The sequence below is a fragment of the Astatotilapia calliptera genome, chromosome 23, assembly GCF_900246225.1.
Source record: "Astatotilapia calliptera chromosome 23, fAstCal1.2, whole genome shotgun sequence".
NCBI classification, from domain to species: Eukaryota; Metazoa; Chordata; class Actinopteri; order Cichliformes; family Cichlidae; genus Astatotilapia; species Astatotilapia calliptera.
The window spans coordinates 24,591,728-24,613,974 of record NC_039323.1 but is presented as its reverse complement, the minus strand read 5'-3'; the positions used below and the strand labels follow the sequence as shown (position 1 = coordinate 24,613,974).

Sequence of the window (22,247 nt, the reverse complement as noted above, 5' to 3'; positions counted from 1 at the left end):
AACAAGTTAAGGTTTCAACTCATTGTACGGTGTCTTCCTCTCACTTATCCTCACCTTTATCAAAATTATTACCAACATAGGACATTCTTGCCCAGAGGGGGCCAACAAACTTTGTGGGGGTGGCCCGTGCCCCCTCGGCCCCCCTTGGTGGTGCCCCTGTCATTAAATGCTCCGTCTTTCCTTAGAGTGAGCTGGTATTGATGGAGCTCACTGAACCAGAGGCGTCATGCATGCTGTGGACTACAGAGATGACCTGAAGCTCTCAGCAGGGGAGATGAAGTGGTGGAGAGAGGTGGACAAATGGAGAGGGACAGTAAAGGAGAAGAACGTAGAGGAAGAGGAGGACACAGAGCTGGTGGAGGTGCTGCTCCAAGGCAGAGCTCCGTGGGGCTTCACACTGAGGGGAGGCACTGAACACAGAGAACCCCTGATCATCACAAAGGTAACACGCAGAACTTTGTGCTTTTTGTACAGTGATTTAAAAGAACATGTAATCATTTTTTTTACTCATTAACCTTATTTACCTGTGAAGGGCAGATTCAGTTGCCCGTCTCTTGGTGTTAAAGAACTGCCATCAGGATTTATTTAAACTAAGTAGTGTCCATTTTGAGCCAGAAAGGCATGGACTGATCGTGTATGTGTTTGTCAGATACATTTTTAGGGAGGAGAGTATTTAAATGAATAATAAAAACTCAACATAAAGTTAATTTATTGCAAATTGCACTGTAATAAATGCAGTAAAATGTCTTTTTTTGTGCGTGATTACAATAGTTATTGCTAGGAGTGTTTATTCAAATGGAACAACAAACGTCGATGGTGTTACCAGAAAGATTTGGGAGGACTGGCACTACAGATAATTGTTACACTGGGTTTAAGTGTTTCAGGTTTTTAACTATGTTTCTGCCTCCAAGCACATCTCCATATCCTTTCTCAGCAGTGCATACACACAGAGCTCTGCAACATCACAACTGGTAGTAGATCGGTTACATATCATATTACTATAGTTTTTAAAATACAGCTGTTGATGGGAGTCAGACACATCTGAAGTTTTTTTAATTAATGTCTGAAATGTTTAACCAGCTGTTCAAATGTGTGGTTTGAACAATACATTCCCAATATACTAGCTAGTAAAACTAATTATTCTTATTTTATGAATGTGCAGTGCCTAAATAGGAAATGAATGGCTAAGCTGTATGTTGCATTTACCCTCTTGAGTGGAGTGATGTGTTATCAAGGAGTGTGTGGACATTTAGCGTCACCCATTGTAGCTGCATTTAAAATATGATTTGATTAAGAAAAGAATCGAAATAACAGTTTCGAATGCATAATTTGTACATCTGTTAAACTTGACTAAATGCTAACTTGTTGGTTTTAAAGATTTTTTTTTGTTATTCTGTTTAAATAATTAGTAACCTATTCAGCAGAAACATCCATTTTCTCTTCAGTATTTCATAGTTTGCAGTATTTACAGTAATAAACACCTGCAAGCCTCACAGGGCATGCAGAAAACACATGCATGTGACGCAGTAAGAGTGTTTTCTGATGGTCAATAATGCTTACATTCTTCAGTACATCTTCTAAATGATTTCTGGTATATTTGGAGTCAAAATTAGTTTTTTAAACCTCTTGTCTGCCACACTTAGTAACTCTGGCCCTTAATTTTTAAGAAATACTTTTGTATGTTGGCTGTAGATATTCAACGCATTGGAGAATATGTCAAACTCTTGTGTCAGAGCACATTTGCAGTTTCCTTGCACTGTAACGGGTAATATTTGAAATTTGGAATGGGAAGGATGGACTGATGAACAGGGATCCCCTCGATCTGTTTCATTTCAGTTAGATGTCTGGTGCAGAATTTAAACCCTGTCTGTGCCTGAATCATTGGACTTTAATTAGAGCCGCTGAAAGCAGTGTGAGATGTTACACCTGAGGTTGAAATGTGCCCTCAGCGGTTGCAGAGTAACTTAACTTCAAATTAATTGGAAATTTAGGGTCATATTCCTGAGAGCATTGAAGCTTTTGTCTGCCTGCTGATCAGTGGGGCAGCAGCAGCCTTTTCCATCTGCTGCTGCATGAAGAGGTACATCTCAGGGTACCTCAGATTACAGGTGGCTCAGGGTTTTAATATTAATCAGAGGACTCGGGTTGCAGCCAACACAGGTTCTCCTGGATAATGAAACAGTTTACTGAGTGAACCATCCACCTGAAAGATAAAAGAAAATAGGAAAATATAAGTTGGTGTGATGCCTCGTGTTTCTGGGATTTTTTTTGCTGGTTCTATCAGGTGGTTTAATCATGCATGTCTTTCTATTGTTGCCTATGAAATAAAATCAAATTCACAGTACGATATGTAGTGAAATGCTTGGACAACTGCTCGTGACCTAAAGAAAACAAAAAAAGGAAAGGCTATGAATAAGATAGGAAATAAATATGAAAAATTAAAAAGGGTAAATTTAACTAGGAAGGAATAAAATATAAATTAAGGTTAAAAATGAAATAACTGTACAACACAAATTAGAATGAAGGGTAAATTTAACTGGGAAGAATAAGATAAAATATATAAATTAAAGTTGAAAATAAAATAACTGTACAACAAAATACACAATACACAATATAGAACTATATAAGAATGTATGAATGTATAATAATAAGTCTGTACTACAATGGTAAACTTTATCCAGGGGATGGTGCCAAAGGTGCAGCAATGTTCAACCAAACCATAGATGTGTGTAAAAGATGGACGTTGTTCGTTGTAATGGAGAAAGTGAAGGTGGAGCAGTCGTCAGATACACAGATGTTCTTTTTAGACAAAGTTTGAATTCAGTTTGTCACACTCTCTGTTTAGACAGCTTTGTGTGTCAGGTTTTGTGTTGATGCTCTGATTGGTGTATTCCTGCAGGATTTTCTTTTAACCTTAACATACTGAAGATAACATGTTGAAAATTTCAGCGCTGAGGTGTAGAGACTGGTCAGTGTATTGGCCACTGAGCCAACATGTATTGGCTGAGTGATTGTTGAGTGGTTGCTGACTGTTGCCAAGTGAAATTGGTAACATAGAGAGTTGTTTGGTTTGGTTGCTAGCAGGTTGCCACTGCCACCCAGAGTTTACATAGTTTGAAAATTGAATAAGTTTAACACAGACCAAAAACAGAGATTGTTCACTTTCAGAGTAAAGGTAGTCTGTTGCAACCAATACATGACAAAAGGTGCAACTTTTATTTTGAAGGCAAACAGTTTCCAGTCTGGTTTATACATTTCACAATTTTACTACCACTGAGTCAGCGTCTTCCATGGAAGCTACAGCTGACTGAAGCGACCTACCAGCAACCAAAGAGGTATATTTAGTTGTGACTAGTTTCACCCAAGTGACTGCAACCTTTGCCAAATGTAATAATGGTGAAAACTAAAAGAGATTTTCTTGCTTACCAAGTGATGCATTTAGTGATATTGTGATTCTGTGGAGCCCTAAAAACACACACAAGTTTGAGTCACAGAGTGGCCTGTTATGCAGTAACTTCCATGTGTGTTACCCTCGTGTTGCCCAGGTGGAGGATGGCAGCGTGGCTGCGGCGGTCCGTCTTCAGGCCGGCGATGAGATTGTGAGTGTGAACTCAGTTCCCCTTAGTGGCTCTCGGCAGGAGGCCATATGCCTGGTGAAGAGCTCCCACAAGACCCTGACCTTGGTGGTCCGAAGGTACCGTTACAGCAAAAATGGCAGCTACTTCTTTATATTTTTATATATATATATATATTTTATATTTTTTTATGGAACAAAAGAGGAACTTTCTTAGGGTTTGGGGGGTTTTATACCAGTTTTTGCTATGTTTGACTGCTTTCTTGGCTCATGTGTAGCTCGTTGGGGCTGAGCATCAGCCAGCCGGTCAGCAGGAGTTCAGCAGGAGGTCAGAGGTCAAAACCACAGTGCCGGAGTCACTGTGGTATCAGAAAGAAAATGCAGACACAAGTAATATGTGGTTCAGAAGCACAAGTTGTCCCCTGAAAATGCTAAAGCCCTGCAGTGTTTCTTCTACAAACACGAGCTTGTGGGATGGAGAGGAAGGTCGGCTGCAGCCTGACAGTCTCTTACGTGTGCCTCTCGCTGTTTGTTTGCTCCCGAGGCTTAAACAAAAGCTGGTATTGTGGAGGCAGCAGGGCTCCGGCCAGTGCTGTTATTCCAGAGCACAGATAACCACTTGTAAATTACACCGAGAGGACCACCAAACACCCCTCCCTCCAAACTTCTGTCAAGCCAGCTCAACTGGGAGATGGTAAGAGACCAGTTTAACCTGCAGGTCAGCAGCTCATCAGATTTCTAACTTTTGAAAAGTCTGTAAATGTTGCTAACAGTAAAATGCAGACATGTCAGAAATGAAAATTGTCTGAATGAAAAATCCAATGATCCAAAAGCAACACTAAAAGAGTGAATCAGCGTAACAGGCTTCCAAACAATAACACAAACTCAAACATAACAAGAACTAATGCTCAAGATGCTGAAATTATAAATCAAAAACTCGACCTAACAATAAAGAAAAATGTTAATTATTATTATTAACCTTTATTTAACCAGGAAGATCCCATTGAGATTAAAAACCTCTTCAAGGGACACCTGGCCAAGATAGGCAGCAGCAAGTGTCTCACAGTTACAGAAATTACCCAATTAAACACAGGCAACATCTAATTGAAACAGTTGCATGTTATGGACTTGTCCTCAAGGATTCGTAGTTTAGATTTAAAAGCACATAATGAAATGAATTCAGTCATTTTCCATTCGTTCTGCAATTTGTTCCAAGCCGAGGGTGCTAAATGAACAAAAGCTCTTTTACCAAATTCAGTTCGGGCAAATGGAACAGAAAGCAACAAGTAACCATGCAGACGAAGATAAATAGAAGAGGACCTAATACAGAGTCCTGTGGCACTCCGTTGTGCACTGTAACAAAGTCAGAACATAGACCATCAGATTTTATGCACTGATACCTATTATTGAGGTAGTTTGAGAACCATGCCACTGTTCTGTCAGAGAGTCCCGACTGGAAGACTCTAAATACAACGATCAACAGTGTCAAATGCTTTTGACAAATCAATAAAAACTGATGCACAGTGTTGTTTCTTATCAAGTACAATAGTAATATCATTTACCACTCTCATTGCAGCTGTGATAGTAATGTGATTTTTCCTAAAGCCTGATTGATATTCATATTAATTTTTTGATGAGCATCTAAACTGTAATAAAGATGTGATATGCCTGTAGATATAAAAATGAGGACTCATAAGAAGAGCTTTGTACAGTTTTGAGTAAAAGTATTTGCACCTTCTTGATTTCTTAGTTTTTCCATATTTGTCACATTTGCATGTTATTAGCTATAGGGGGCAATTTCTTTTTTACACAGGCCCAGGTACATTTTTTTAGGATTTTTTTTCCTAATAAATGAACTAATTTGCCAAATATTAACATTTGTTTCATGACTTAAAACATGTAGGTGTATAAATATGAAAAAAAAAAACTATAAGAAATCAGGAATACAAATTCATTCTCACAGCGCTATGCACCCGTACAGATAACCTTCTTGATTACATGTGTCACCATGTCCTGTCCTGTCAGAAGAACATGCTCGTCTTCTTGCTTGCAAATGGCAACAGAGTCTTAGAGCTTGAATCCAATTACTCCCTGCAAAGCCACAGCGTGGACCCAGCTTTGCAGAGTGGGTTGAGTCAACAGGAGGGAAAGGTGGACTGGTGGTGTTTCAACAAGCTGCTGCTGGGAAGACCTTTAATCTGAGTGGGTTTAGAGAGCAAACGACGGGCTCAGAACAACAAGACGACCTTTAAAGCTCTCTGAGACACCGCTGAATTGCCGTGGGAGCTCCTTCAGTGCAGGCGTCCTCCCCTGTTTGCAGGAGGAGTGGTATAGTCCATGTTGCCTAGGTGAGTTGACACTGCTTAGTGGGATAGGCCGTATCAGCAGAGCCCATTGTTTTCAGGGGCTTTGGCTACTCAGACTCCTATGTGTGTGCATGTTTCCACTCTCTGGACATGTGTGGTTTTTAGAATAAAGAGAAGATTTCCACTCCCAGGTACTTCCTCTTTTCCTCTCTCTCTGTTTCTGTCTTTTTTATTCTGTCTTTTTTACTTCATCATCTCCTCTGATTCAATCAGTTGGTTTCCTCTCAAGTGGGATTAAATCAGAAAGCGGTGAATAACTTTGAGATAACGGCAGCTTTTCTCTGCCTAGATGATATATAAAGGTTGAGAAGCTGAGGCACATTTTACCAAAGCCTAACAAATAGCTTGAGGGGAATTTTTTCTGTTTTCCTTCATTTCCTGCGGATTCACACTGAGGTGGAAAGAAGGTGGATGGCATTAATGCAGGTAAACCATATCTGTGTGGGTAACTGATTCTCCGATTTAGCGGATATGCTCGGTGTGGATTTAAGAGGCAAGTAATGTGTGTGGAGTCTTAAACCTGTTGCTCTGTGTTACCACAAAGATAAGTAAGCTGTTTTTTTCGAGCCTGCGTTCACGTTTGTTGGCAGGATTTTAGAGGGAAAAGGACATTTTTGATTTTACAGGGACTTTCCAAAAACCCCATCTCCTGACATTTATATAATTCAAAGTGAGACTGATGTGGTGTTTTAAAGGCTTATCGTTAGCTTAAAATGTTCACAGATTTGAGAGCCTGTTACACAGTTCTTAGATTTTAAAAGCTGCAATGATACAAAGTGCTAAAAAAAGACACCCATAAAAAGAGAATGAAATCAAGCGCGTCTTCAGGGATTGTTTCTTAGATGCTGTTGGAAATAAATAGTACATAAACATAATTTTTAGGAGACTGGTTTGCTGCTTAACAGCTGGAGTTGAATGAAAGCTTCTGAAAACAACTTCAATTCCCTCTGAATCTATATGTTAATTTCCTGGGGAAAGCTTCAGGTTTCAGAACATTTTCCTCACTTTAGGCATAAATATTGTTTTAGTGTAAAGTGCTGACTTTTAGTAATTTCATTACATATAGTGTGAAATGTTACATTTAATGGAAACTGGTCAGATGAAATTTACTTGATTGGTCAGTTTATAACAAGCACATGTTCCTTAATGATTCATTTTTTAATAAATATCCTTTTAATGTTATATATTAAGTTGTATAAAGTTATATTAATCAGAATTATTGCTTTGTGTTTCTTGAGACTGAAGTAGTGTTAGTGAGCACAGGATCACAGCAGTGTCCTGGATACAAACATAATACAAACATCTTTGTGGACTTTGTTGTCTGCAGTTTGCTGTTGTCATTTCAGCCTCCTGGACTCTTTTGCTTCGCTTTTTCATCTGTATTCACATCAGACTTTAAAACAAAGCAACAAAGTGCTGAGCAATAATAAAGGCAACAAACATGAAAACTTAAAATAGTAAAATGGAATTAAGAGCAATTTCAGATTCAGACACAAGTATAGTAGCAAGTATATAAAATCAACCAAAATAATAATAATTACTATGTTAAGTAAAGATTATTTATTAAGTGTGTTTCACAGACAGCCACAAAGCGCAGTACACACAAAAAAAGAGTAAAACAAATGAGAGTGCCATAGTAGCTAATGTACAGAGACAGTAAGACACAATAAAATAAACAGATCGTTAAAAGTAAATAAATAAATAAATAAATTATGATGATAATGATACTACTACTACTACTACTTCTACCACTACTACTACTACTACTACTACTACTACTACTAATAATAATAATAATAATAATAAGAAGAAGAAGAAGAAGAAGAAGAATTATTATTATTATTATTATTTATCCAGGTAAAAAATCTCATTGAGATTAAAAATCTCATTTCCAAGAGAGACCTGGCATTATTATTATTATTATGATTATTAGTTTTAAATGCCCAATAGAAACCCTGTTTAAACAAAACAGGAGTGCAGAAAGTCAGCTAAATAGTAGTAGCTAATGGTAGTGCTAGCCCGGGTTCCACACACTGAAAGGCACTGTCTTCTCCAGTCTTTAATTGTGTACGAGGAACACTAGCAAATTCTTAGCCTGTGAATGAAGAGATTTCCCAACAGTTGTAGGGCCCAGACAACAAAGGCTCAATCACCTTTAGTGACTAGAAGAGCCTTTGGGCAGCACGGTGGCACGGTGGTTAGCACTGGTGCCTCACAGCAAGAAGGTCCTGAGTTAAATTCCACCATCAGGCCGGGGTCTTTCTGTGTGGAGTTTGCATGTTCTCCCCGTGTTTGCGTGGGTTCTCTCCGGGTACTCCGGCTTCCTCCCACCGTCCAAAGACATGCAACTTGTGGGGATAGGTTGATTGGATAATCCAAATTGCCACTAGGTGTGAATGTGCGAGTGAATGTGAGTGTGAATGGTTGTCTGTCCCTGTGTGTTGGCCCTGCGACAGACTGGCGACCTGTCCAGGGTGTACCCCGCCTTTCGCCCTATGACAGCTGGGATAGGCTCTAGCGCCCCCTGCGACCCTGAAAAGGATAAGCGGAAGCGAATGGATGGATGGATGGATGGATGGAAGAGCCTTTGGGATTGGTCCAAAGTCAAGCCAGAAGGTCTCAAGCAGCAGCCGGGCTCAAGCTCAAACTAACAGATAGGAAGCGAAGGCTGCAAGGACTGGTGTGGTGTGGTTGTGCTACGTGTTTAAAAGCCTGATAGCAGCATTCTGTGTCCCTTAGGATAACTGATAACTGGATCCTGTTCAACATATTCAGACTATCTTGCCTTTATCTGGTTTCCCTTATCCTAACATTGATAATCAGGCTCAGCGGTCACATGAAGATTATTATCAGCTCAATGATTGTGTTCACATGAAAGTGTTAAGTTCAGGTCTGCTAGGAGCAGAGAGGCTGATTTTACAAAGGAAGGTAGAACCACGGTGTTAGAAAAGTGTGTGATGCTTCTCAGTATCACACCTCTGTCATGAAGGCGCAGTAGAGTCTGGCAGTAGTTCCATTAAGACGTTCAGCTCCATCCACAAAGCTCCATTCTTCTACACCAAAAAAAGGGTTGACCAATCAGACATGTACATCTTAAAACCCCTGAAGGTTCTCATCTATGTAGTTTCTATGATGTTGCTTAGCAACCACCCACAAAACTGCTACATTTGTAGCCACATTTTGACTTTACGGCATAACAAAAAGATCTCATTTAGACCCACAAAACTTAGATAATGTGCCACAGCCTGGCAATCACCTAACAGAAGTAACAGCAGAACCTCAACATTGCACAGGACCCATCAAAAAACTGGCTAATTATTATACTGAATCACATTTTGTCACTGCTTTAAGTATATCAGTTTGCCAACAGCCTGAAAACAAATTTAAAAAAAGCTGTAGCATGGACATATAGTAGTAGAATTAAATTGTTTATTTATTGTTAAAGCTCATTGTAAAGACTAAAGAGTTTATCTGATCTGCTGTTTTCTGGAGATTTGATAGATCAGCAGGAGGTGATTTCATACTTACTAATGCCTAAATTTGATCAGGTTAAGACTAAAATTAGGTTGCTGGGGTTTTTGTAAAGATACTTGAGACTGTGACTCTGAATTAGTCAAAATTGAAGATGTTCCAGATGTTTGGTGATCACGTATTTGAACAAAGTTTTTGCACGTTTCTCGGCACTGCATTCGATTCCTCTTCTCTCCTCTTTGTTGTTCTTTTTTTTAAAAAGCTATTTCTTTGTTTCCCATGGCGGGCAGTGACACATCGATAAGCCCAGCTGTGATGACGCTGGCACTTTCTTTTGTGTAGGCAGCGTTCACAGCTCAACGGGGGCGAGATCAGCCCCGCAGACGGCCGCTTGTTTGGGTTCCAGTGTCAGCAAGATGGTGAATCAGCAGCATGTGAAAGGGTGAGGGAGGAATGGAGTGACACAGGGAGTGGTGATGTCATATGAGTGATAAATAATCAAACATTTCTTGCATATGTCAGTATCCTGCTGTGGGTCAGCTAATTAATTACAAATAGAAAAGTTTGCTCGTCTTGTTGGGAAAACAAAAATAAATTGGGTACTGAGCTGTCTCAGTTACAAAGTTGAGCTTTTTAAAGAAGCTATGCAGAAGGTTCCCTGTGCAAATACTGACACTTCTGGGTATGATGCATCAGGGAAAAACATGTGAAAAAAATCTTCTGTCTTTTTATTCCCTGAGGACAAGATTATTATGAAACAGTGCTAAAAAGCAGAAACTGACGTTTCGAAAATAGAAGAAACTGCAGTTCCTCTAGTGGCCACTTGGGGCTTGATTCAAGACTCAAGTGGCCGCTAGAGTCCCCATAGTTGAGACGTCCATCTTTACAGCAAAAGTAAACGTGTTTCCATCCTACTACAAAAAAGATTTTAATCTCTAAGTTTCCCCTTTCATAAAATCTCTGAGCAAGGTGAATTTTATTATAACTAATTAATTAACAACAGTACTGAGAGCACACTCGCCCATAAAATAATTAAGTGGAATTTAAATGTTTATTTTACCACTCTGTGCACTAAATCCCAAGACTCATGATTTTCTGGAGCATTAATCTTACCTTTGCAACAGTGTTGTATTTTTACGTTCTTTATAGAGTTTTATCACCATTTTACATAATAATGTCTCTGATTGGAGTAGGTGGTGCTCATAGGGATCATTTATGCAGAAGAAGAGTCACATGACACGTGAAATCCCCGTTGTTATGTGAGCGTGCACAGAGCCTGACGTAGAAAGTGTGGCTTAACAGAAAAAGTTGATAACCACCTTCATGATACCTGTTATCTCCAACTGTGGTTTTAGGATTTGCCAAAACAGCCTGGCTGATCTTCCTAATGTGCACCTCGGATTTACCTCCAAACAACATCCATGCATGTCTGGTATTTGTGGGTTCAAACACTGCTATAATTGAAGGCTCACATGTGCTTTTGCCAGTTTTACATGCAATGCAGTATAACACATGTTGTGAATCAAATATAAAGATCAGACGTGGCTCTGCTTTTCTGACTTTTTAAATCACAAGTTGGACAATAGTAGATCGTCTGGGTCTGAATTAGCTGTGAAATTGTTTAAAGTTAAACTAACTGGACACATACATCAGTATTGGTCAACCTAGCAAATTAAATTAATGGTGCATTCATCAAAAGCTCCCATAAAAACCTGAAACCCATCTTTACTGTTTTGCCTTGTTGGCCTAAAACAGCAAGAATTGGAGGAAAGATTGGCTCTTGGAATAAAAGCATGTACTCACTGTATGGCTATAGCGAAGCAGCCTCAGACCTTTGTGTGGTTCCTGTGGTGTTTTAAAGTTGGCGTATCAAAACTGTTGACTTGTGTGAATGTTTACAACACAGTAAAGAAGCTTATTTGTCTCATTTTTAGAGCAGCCGCATATTTAAGTGAACGTGATAAGGTGGGGGATTTGAACAGTAACATGCCTTCACACACAGTTTTTAAACTGCTGCAGAGCTGTCACCGTCTCCTCCCCCTCTTTGGAGGAGTTATCTCAGGGTGAGGCAGTCACTCAGCCTCTGCCCCCTCAGTCTGACATTTGCTGGTATCTCTGAAAACAGACGTGGACCTGGGCCAAACATTCCTGTCTGTGCAGCAGTTCCTGGGAAGGACACAGAAGGAGATGTCAGCAGTGGGAAAAAACAAGGGTTGTGTGAGAAAAACCTTTCATAGAAAAATGTGTTAGTTTTAGAGGTTAAAACCAAGAATGTTTTTGAGAGGTTGACATGAGCCACTGATTTCTAGACTTTTTGACCACCTTGTTTGATTTTTCTGAGCCAGAAGTGTACATTTTTGAATGATCACTGGCTCCTGTCCAGTTGGGCATTTTAGCTTCAGATACTACAGGGATTGAGTCCTTTTTAAAGACGGCCTCAAGTGGCCACTAGAGGAACTGCGGATTTTGGCCCTCTGAAGTTTTTACTCTCAGCTAAAATTTAGTGGCATGTTTTCAAAGCACATCATCCAGGTAGTGTCACATTTTATGACATGAATGGCTTAATCCCACATTCCCATGATCGTGCTTGCTCTGTCTTCATTTACTTTCCCAGCAGCCTCAGTGGCTCTCTGCAGAGGCAGCAACTCCCAGACCAAACACTAGATTACAGCAAGGACGCTGGACAGGACAATAACTCCTCCTCCCCTCCATTTTCTCAAATCCCCCACTTCCTCAAGGAAATCTCCTCCCCTGAGGAGGAGTGTGTTTGTGTGTGTGTGTTCAGACTGGGAGCAGCAGGAGAAGGAGGAGGAGGAGGAGGAGGAGGCAGTAGCTCTTGAGTCATGGGGTTGTCAGATTCCTCTGGGTGCTCGTCTCCATCAGGCTGGTGGGAGTACTCATGTTTAAGTGCGTCTTTTTTTGTCCTCAAGTGTTTTTTAAAAAGAAGCGGGTGTGGAGAAATGGAGGGAAAGTGTGCACTGTGAACCAAAACTATCAGCTTACACGTACACATGAAACAACTTGTTTCATGTAGCTGGTAAGTTAATGTTTAGTCCTTCATTAATATCATTGTTTAGTTAAAATAATAGTCCTGATTTCTGCACGGTGTCAGATAGATCTGAAGACTTGCTGCTGTCTAGAGCAGGTGTGTTTTAGATATTTATACGTTTTTGACCTTCTAAGCCTTTTTCGACAGATACTTGGGGATTTTATTGTAAGTTTGAGCATTTCTTTCAGATGCAAGCTCTCTTTTAGGTCATTGAAAGCTGACCGCCTGCAAAAAAAAAAAAAAACGCAAATAAAATCCCTCCAGGGTACACAGACTTTTGGAAACAGTGACAGAGATACCTGCGCTTGCTTCCTGATGTCGTCACACGGTGTCCTCCCCTGGCTCCAACTAAGCAACCAACCCTCTGCTTCCTCTGAACATCATGTGATGATGCAGAGATTATTACTGAAACTCGATGAAATGCCGCTCGGCTCTGAAAGGTGCTGGAGAGAGGATTCAAATACGGGTTACAAGTGTAAGCAGAGTAGTAGAATTAGCACTGAATTAGTGGTGGGGACAATTTTGAGCAATCAGAGAAAGGGTATAAATTATGACCATAGTGGGTTGCAAAGCAGCTGGCAGGGGCAGCAGAAATGGTTTTCACACTGAAGCAACTTAAAACTATGAGATATACCAACTGAATATAAAGAAGATGACAAGTACTGGCACTGAGATCAGCTGAAGCGTGCTCCATACTAGGATAAAGGTAATGGTAAAGTTCAGAGTTAACAGCAGATACACGTTATTAATAATTGAAGAGATCAGAAATAAATTGCTGAATCTGTTTCAGTCATTTTTAATTAATTAACAACATGTTATTACAGGAAAGCTTTCATTCAGAACTATCCCACTTCATTCCTAACGATCTATTACACAGTACTGTGCAAAAGTCTTGAGCCACTCATCTTTTCTTTATATTTTGCTTCCAAGGAGCCAGACTTTCTTCTTTTTTTTAAAGTTCCCTTGAGGAGTGTTTCTTGGGACATTGGCTGCTTTTTCACTCATTTTCAGTCCAGTCCTCACACCTGACCATTTTCATAGGAATATTTTTTGTTTGTAAAGCCACTTAACTCTGACCTATGAATCAACACGACAATGATCACAGACACGCGTCAATGCTCGGATAGAAAAACACACAGTGGAACACTAGCATTCATGGATCTTGCTTTTCCTAGCAAATATAAAGAAATGAAGGCTGGTTCGAGACATATGCACGGCACGGTCTCTAATGATTAACATGTGGTCATAATGTGGACTCGTGGTTATCGTCGGGACTCTATTATTTGCAATAGAAGTGACAGTATCAGAGCGTCACAGCTGGTTACTAAGGGACTGAACTCTTTGTTTGTGTAACTGTTGTAGCACCTTTATTGCACCCTGTAAAAATCTTATCTTAAAGCATCAGCTGTTCTGTTTCTGCTAACTTTTGCAGATAGTGTAGCCTCAATACTCAAACACTACACAAACTCTGCATTTTCTTATTTATTTATTTTTTTACCAAAGATTTACATTAGAAGATTCTGCTCCATGATTGGCACGGATTGGCTTTAACTCAGTAACCAATCAGGTGGGAATATTATCAGTTCTTCCTTTGACTGTAACCTCCATCTGTTTCACACGGTCCAACAAAGCTCTCGCTGTTTTTTTCAGATCCAGATTTTATTTACAGTAGTCAAATATTCACTAAGAAATCAAGACGAGTAGCTTCTAAAGATCATTTGTTACTTTTCACGTGGTTCAAGCGATAATGCTTGCTTGCATCCCAGGGTACATCTGGACTGTAGCTGGGTCGGAGAGCCAAATCATTTTATTATTAATCGTTTGGTAATCGGGCTGGTTCTTACTGTATTTACTTTTCCATTCTAATTGTCCTCTTGGAGCTTTACAGCTTTACTTTACACAACATGCCTCATTTAAGGCAAGCATTTTTTTTTTAGCATTTGCCCTCTGATGAACATGAATGCATGGGAAGCAACTTCAAGTCCAGTATCTTGCCCAAGAACACTTTAGCATGCAGACTGGAGCAGCCAGGGATCGTCCCACCAACCTCCCGAGCAGTAGAACACCTGCTGTTCCTCCTGAGCTACACCCTTTTACAAAAATGCTTAATATCAGCCATCCACTGCAAGTGACTGGGAGCCTGCTGCTTCTGTTCTGCTTCAGCAATAGGCCCAACTGGAAGCTGACTGTATCGCTCTCACAGCCATGTGGGTCAGCCACGTTTCAGTTTCAGGTTCAGTTCTTCCTGAATGAACGCGGTGCGGCTCGTATTTCCTGGAAGCAATATCTGTGACAGCACAGCTGCGCCCCCCTGACAATAGACCCTCAGCGCTTTAGAAAGAGGGGACATTTGCATTTTCTTTGTGCAGCAGCTTGTTTGGAGCTCTCACTTTTTGTGTCGCATGGAGGGGAGGCAGTGTTGGTGATTAAATACAGATATCGACTCTGTAGAAACAGCAAATGATTGTGCAGATGTGGAAAAACGTAAAGAAATATGGGAGGCTAATGTTAAAATAAATTCACCCAGGCCCAACACTAGTCACTCATATCTCAGCTGTATTTGTTTTGATCCTCTGTTTTCTAATGTATGTTCTGTTACAGTGTAAAAGCAGACTTTCTGCATTCCCATCACGGTGCTCCATGGCTCTACTTTACTGCACTACAGGCTCAGCTCAGGTTGAAAGTATGAAACCTTGTGCAGAGAATATCGCACTTAGTGTTGCCAGACCCAAAATGTTTGATGCTGATCTTCAGGAAATGATGTGAAGCAAACAGGGAAAGTGTCGAATGTTGATTAGATACCAGTGAAGTTAAGACAGAGAGCAAGACTTAAAACAAGTTATAATGTTAATATAGCCAGGCAACAAAATACCTCGCTATCCCATTAATTTGGCTTCATAGTGCACTCCTCAGATCCCAAATTAAGAAAGCTGCTTATAAACTCCAAACGCTCCATTTTTACCAAACTGTACAATAAATAAAGTTTACCAGATTTGTAGTAGGAAAGAGTTTTGAACCTCCAGATCACAAAACAACACAGCAAAGGGCACCAAAGACCAAAAACCAAAACATTTATTGAATCAATCAAACCTTTGGATGCTTATAAATACATACAATTTTTTTAAAAAAATACAATTTGAAAAAAAAATCTCATTATTATCTGAAAAAGTTTGACTTACTAAACTTCTGAGAAAATAATAAGTATAAATATTTAGATAATGCTTGAAAATTTGTTCCATCACAGCGAATCATGGAAGGCGGCCAGTATCGCTGTCCCGCTTGAAGCGAGGGAAAATACCTCCCTGCATTCCTTTGCTGAAAGAATGTGGCGTCGCCATCGCGGCCTGGCAGGATTAATGTTTGGCTCAGGGCAGGTAAAAGTCTCATCTGGTCCAGATATTTCGTTCCTGGACTAATAAACAGCAGTGTGTGTTTTAAAGCACCAGCTAAGATGAAAAAGAAAGCTAGTTTGATATCAAGGAGTGGTATCAAAGAGAGGTTTGGGGGTGTCCAACTCAGATCTAATTTTTCTAAGCTGCTAAGCTCCATCGGGACCATATGTCTCTGACAGATCCGTCTTTTAATTTGAAAGTCCTTCACAGTAAGAGACGGATCAAGTCCAGGAGCCAGTAAACCTGCTCGCTTGACCTTTAGACATCATTCTGGATTAAATGTTCCTCACAAGTTAACAGCTTACACTTGAAAACAATGACAAGACGGCTCAGTTAAATGTCACACATCACGGTCCAACTTGTTTCTCACAAAGACTGCAATTAAACGACAACTGTAGCTTTAAACTTGCATTATTTTTAAGGACCAGCAGGGGCCAACTGCGAGCTAGACAAGTAAAATATAAAAGTGCCCAAAAACCCCCAAATTTTCTTAATCCTTTTGTGTATTTTGTGTAAATTGGTATGAACCAATTTAAAAAAACAAAACAAATATCTAAAGCAGATAGCAGAAAAAACTTTTTTCACCAGGTGTAGCATGAATGACTGCGAGTCAGGTTTCACTCTGTAAAAGTTATGAAAATACCGTTTATGCTGTCCTTCACATTTTCCAAAGTTGTAGAAGATTGGAGTCTCTGCCAGGCCAATTCTGGCCTCCAGGCATCATATTTGACACCTGTGTCCTAGAGCAGCGGTCCCCAACCTCTACTGCGCCACGGACCGGTTTAATGTCAGACAATATTTTCACGGACTGGCCTTTAAGGTGTCGTGGATAAATACAACAAAATAAAATGATACGACCAAGACAAAAACTATGGTATTTTGTAAATATAATAATAATAAACATGAATTCACTGTGTAATTGTGTAACTTTATTAGCAGCGTCCTCCTGAAATCTGCCAACAACATTGAGAGTAACATCCTCCTCTCTGCCCCTTAATGCTCTCTCTGGTCGCTATGGTAACGCGTAAATATTTCTTTCAAAATAAGACACACAACTACAACACGGGAAAACACCCAGGGAAACAGAATTAACAATAAAATCCCTGAAAAACATAAATTTCACACCCGAGCCTCAACTCTCGCAGCCCGGTACCAAACGACTCACGGACCGGTACTGGTCTGTGGCCGGGGGTTGGGGACCGCTGTCCTAGAGTATTGTTCAGATGTTGGTGGAAGTTGCACATAACCTGTGAATTATGAAGAATCGTGTGCCGGATCAGAGTCACTGACATTCTGGTTAAAAGCTGCTGTATAACTAATATTATCCTTATATGCTGAGCTTAGTTATTAGCCGGCTAGAAACTGATGAGAGCAGGGTAGTCACAGTGAAGAAATAAAAGGAATCCATGAGAACCAATGATTACCAAATAAAACAGGAAATAGATTTAAGCATAACTATCCAGAACCATTTAGAGGTTTATGGGAAAACCGTCCTCAGCAGCTTCACTCTGTCACCTCAGTAAACACTTTCCAGATGACTTCATGAGCTCAACTGCTAATATCAGATCATTCTGGGGGGGAAAGTGAGGCTTATTTTGTAAATCAAGGTCACGTGTAGACTGAAAAAGGAAAGGAGGTGTACGTGTCCCTGTGGGGAAAAACCAGAGCATCTGGAAATTAATAAGTAAAAAACTACATTTGATTGACATCTTTTATTCTAACGCTTGACTTTTCCTCCACCTTTTCTTCTTCCTGCTTCTCTTCTTCGCCCACTGCCCATCAGGGTTAAAATGGTAGATGTTGTGTCACCAAGTACAATGCCATCAGAAACTGAGGTGCATGTGGCGAGGAGCTTTCTCACCAAGATTTTGCGAAGCTCTATGAGGTACCATCCAGTTAGCTTGTGTCTGGCTGTGTTTACTGGTAGTTTCTTGGTGGACCTACATGGCGTCAGATCATTGTGCTTTGTGTTCTTTTGTAGTAGTTTAATGTGTATGGTGCTAGCTGTCCAAGTATCTTTAGTTTACTTGCACATTTGTGTCTGTCATCAGTTCTGTGATGTGGGAATTACCAGATTTTACACGTACAGCGCATTAACATGACTTGCTTGCATGGTTTTCTTGTGGTTTGATATGTTGTGGAAAAATTAATGTCTATGATCCTTTTTCAACATGCTCTCCAGGAAGAACCGCTTCAAGGGGTACGTGCATGTTTGATGTGAGCAAAATTACACTGTGAAGCTGTCGATTTACCTTTGTGGAGTCTTACCTATCAAGGTACTGATGATGTTTAAAATAGGGTTTGCAGGCCTGAGGCACACAGTGAGCACACCCCCCCCCCCCCCCCCCCCAACAAATAATTAGTTGTTATTCGAGATCACAAATGTGTTACTAAAAAATAAAAAAAAATTTCATCTGCAAAAGTTGCTCTTTGCAGTTTAAACAAACAGCATATCTGAATATTAGGAATGATCATGATTTTTAATTATTCAAATATTCATTAAACTTCAAGTCACTGAGTGCCCTGTCATTCTAGGTGTTGTTGTGATATTGTTAACTATGAAAATGTTTCCTATCATGTGTTTGTCAATCTGCTTCTACTTTTCATAGCTTTTCCTATTAATTAGTATGGACAATAGAAATGAAACATAGCAGGTTTTTTTTATTTTATTGTAGAAAATGTATTTTAAGAAAAATATTAGCTCGTACTGAATCTGATGGCAGCGACACGTTTCAACAAACATAGGACGGGGTCATGTTTACCACTGTGTAGCATCCTCTCTTTTTTTAACAAGTCTACAAACATCTGGGAATTGAGGAGACCTACTTCTGGACTTTTGTCCTTGATATGCAAGGCCTTCCCTGAAAAAGACGTCAGGCATATGTTGCTCTAAAACTTGTAGATACCTTTTAGCACTGCTGGTGGCTTTCCAGATGTGCAAGCTGCCAGTTTTCATTTAAAAGTATAGTTAATAACATTACATTTTTGAATATCTCTCATAGAGATATGAGAAAGACAACAGAGCTATTAAAATATTAAGACCCCACTCAGTCATTATAGTCAACACAATAGCTTGGTCACTTCAGTGTTAAGTTATAGCAAATATTAAACAATATGTAAGTATATTTTCTCTAGAAATATATATTTTCCCCTGGTTTTGCTATCGCCTGTTAAGATGTAAAATGCTAGTACTTCCAGAGAGTGCAACTACAACCAACAAAACTGGTTGCCAGCCATCATTGAATAACATCCCACTACTCGCTATCAGGCATCCGACCGCTAAATCATATATGGTGCTGTGAGATTAGATTCTGCTGACGATTTTAGCTGTCAAAAAGTGTCACTGAAAGAGGAACTCATTCAAAAAAATGATTAAAACGTGGGTGCAGAGCAAATGCTGCCAGGTCACAAGTCTGCTACAACTACAGTTATTAATTTTAGTGTTTTTGGACAGTGTAGCTATATAATTCTTACCAGTTCTTTGTAAATATTTGTGTAATGGTGCCATAAATTTTATCTAATGATCATGGGTTGTTTTGTTTGTTTTTCCTTGCATTTCTGTGGATTGGAGTAATAAGACTATTTACACTGTTTAAAATACTCTATTGTCCTGAAACGATTGAATACACAGTGGTATCAGGGGGAAGGATTTGGATGATGGTGGCCTGCAAAGCCCATGAAGAAATGTTAACCTGTAGAACTCAGTGAACTCTTGTCTTCTATGAAAGAATTTGAGAAAGAGTATTGAGAAATTGTTTGCTGTGCTTCTGCTTTGCAGGAAGAATGACCCAGGCTCACGTCCTCATTCCTGGTATGCCTCGAAGCTGACAGAGGAGGAGCCTCCTGAGAGAGAGGCTACCCAAGCCCCAGTCTGGCAGCCAAAGCATGAAGCAAGGTGAGCTTTTTTGGTGGTTTACCTTGTCTTTAGTAGACAGATCACAATATTTTTTTCTTATCATCCCCTCCAGGCCCAAAGAGTCGTCCACTCAAGGAGATCAGAACATTCAGCATCAGCAAACCAGTCAGATCAGTTCAGTGAAAAACATGGAGAAACTTGAGCGTCCCTCACATCCCTACCCAGCAGGTCGTCTTTCCCCAAATAAATACACCAGCAGTGCTGAGCCAATCTGTGGACTGGGACCAGGCAAGAGGGACTCTGGGTTTAGCTGCTTCTCAAGTGGCTCCAGCCCCCCTGTTCATGACCTTAATGCATCTGGTAGAAAGGGAACAAGCACTGAAAGCATTTTCTTCAAGGGTGTTCACAATGAAGGACCTCAGCAGAATGAGCGGCCCAGATATCTGCAGCCAACACTGGGGAACGGAGGCTGGAAGGAGCAGCCAGCATCTCGTGTTTCCATTGCAGGGAGACCCAACGTAGGCCCAGTGTGGCAGGTACCAGACAGGAAAAAGTCTCAGTCTCCTCCTCCGCCACCTCCTCCCCTGCGTAGTGACAGTTTTGCAGCTACAAAGGTGTTTCCATACTCTGAAGGTCCAGCAAAAAGCCACGGCACGTCATTTGAAAAACTGCCAGAAAGTAACCACCACAATGGCATCAGATCCCATCAGGAGAAATCCTCAGAAACCAGACGTAGCTTCAACCCAATACCTGCCAAAGACTTCCTCCATCCAAACATGCCGGCTGATTACAACCACAACCAGCTCAACCCCAACAAACACTTCTCTTTGTCCAGCAGTGATGTCAGACAGTTTCATTACACCCAACCACCTGCCCACCAGAGGCAGTTCAGTGATGAAAGTCCCTTCTACTTCCTGCAGACTGGAAAGGCTCCTCCCACCAAGACTCAAAGTGTAGGAAGCTACTACCGCAGCCTCCAGGATCTGCCCACAAATGCTTTCAGCCGCAGGCAGATGCCGCACTCTGCAGCATCCATGGTAAGCACTGCTACAAACCCAAACCTGGAGAGTGGAGGGCATAAGAGATACTACGGTCTTGCAAGTAAGACTGCGCAGTACAAGGCTAGGCAGGGCAAAACTGAAAGCCGGATGACAGAAACAGAGAAACACCACTGGGTGAACAGCAATGAAACAGGGTACCCAAGTTCTCTGAAGACTAACACTAAGGCAAAGTACTCACTGCCTCAGTCCCAAATACCTTATATTGAAAATAAGGAATGCCATACCCATTCCCACTTTGGGAATGGACTTCACTACAACCACCAGACCTCTGAAATTTCTGTTCAAAGACGTAGTCCAGAGGATACTGCAAAGAGAGGTGAAGGTCACACTAATGACATGAAAATACAGTTTCCAGTACATCAAGTCAAAGATCACAAGGCTAATCTTCCAAGACATCAAGACCCATGGGTCCCTCAAGAAGACCAACGAATAACCGCCCTGAAAACTCCACTCCTCCACTCCCTGACTCTGGAAAACAAGACTCTGGCAGCAACAACCACAACTGTCTTGTCCACCCAGGACACCAGTGACACCATGGCTGCTAGCAGTGGAAAAGCAAATCGCCGCAGTGACCGTTATGCCACCACCCTTCGGAAAGAGATCCAGCAGAAGCGAGCCCAGCTGCAAAAGAGCCGCAGTGCTGCAACTCTGACTTGTGATGCAGAGGATGAGGATGCAGAGGAATGGAGATCTATGGAAGCTTCTGCATCTTCTGCTGCTTCCTATTCAAATACTTACAAGGACCACCTGAAAGAGGCGCAGGCCAGGGTCCTCCAGGCCACTTCCTTCCAGAGACGAGACCTAGAACCCCAGGGACCAGAGGCCTCTGTGCTTAAAACCTCAAATGGGCGCACTAGAGGACGTAAGCGATGTCAACTGGCAAAGAGGACGCACTCGTTTTCAGAGCCTGACAAAATAGACAAAGTGGGAGTGGAAGGAGAATCCCAAGCAGGCACATTTGGTGAGCGGAGGAAGTTCTTTGAGGCGAAACCAGCCTTTTCCAGGCCTGTACTGAAGTCAAGTCAGAGTGCAAACTCGAACACAGACCTGGATGAGTCGGGCAAACCCCAAGAGAGAGCACCTTCTATAGGGTCTGTTGAGCCTCCTCCATCCACAGACCCCAACCACCTCAACCCTGGACATAACGAAGTCTTACTAGAGCAGCAGAGGCTCGGAACATTTGCTGAGTATCAGGCCACATGGAACAAGCAGAAGAAGTCATCGGAAGGCAAGACGCAAGGGCGGTATCACTCAGCGGAGAATATCTTAGATGCAGGTGCAGAAGAGAAGGCCATCTGCATCCATGAGAGATCCAGATCTTCGCCTTCTGCAGACTTCTATACACAGGTGAACAAGATTAGGATGGTTTTTATATTCTAGACCACCAAACAACAAAAAAGTATAAAAGTAGGTTGGAAGATAACCTTAAGTTGTAAAGCATATTTGGTTGTTGGTTAGGTTTGGGCAACTAAAAAGTC

At 40.9% G+C, this 22,247-nt stretch overlaps 1 protein-coding gene across 6 annotated transcripts in view; it reads left to right on the top strand.

The window, feature by feature from the left end:
- The first annotated feature begins 226 nt into the window (after window positions 1–226).
- LOC113016327 (protein Shroom2-like) overlaps window positions 227–22,247 on the top strand; it is a 35,108-nt gene continuing 13,087 nt past the window's right edge. Inside the window, exons 1-6 of one of the 6 annotated variants that reach the window (XM_026159081.1) lie at window positions 227–442; window positions 3,546–3,694; window positions 17,636–17,737; window positions 18,035–18,052; window positions 19,631–19,747; window positions 19,821–22,116. In XM_026159081.1, the coding sequence (XP_026014866.1) occupies window positions 227–442; window positions 3,546–3,694; window positions 17,636–17,737; window positions 18,035–18,052; window positions 19,631–19,747; window positions 19,821–22,116 (2,898 nt within the window). The other 5 variants (XM_026159075.1, XM_026159076.1, XM_026159077.1 and 2 more) reach the window with 5 other exon arrangements.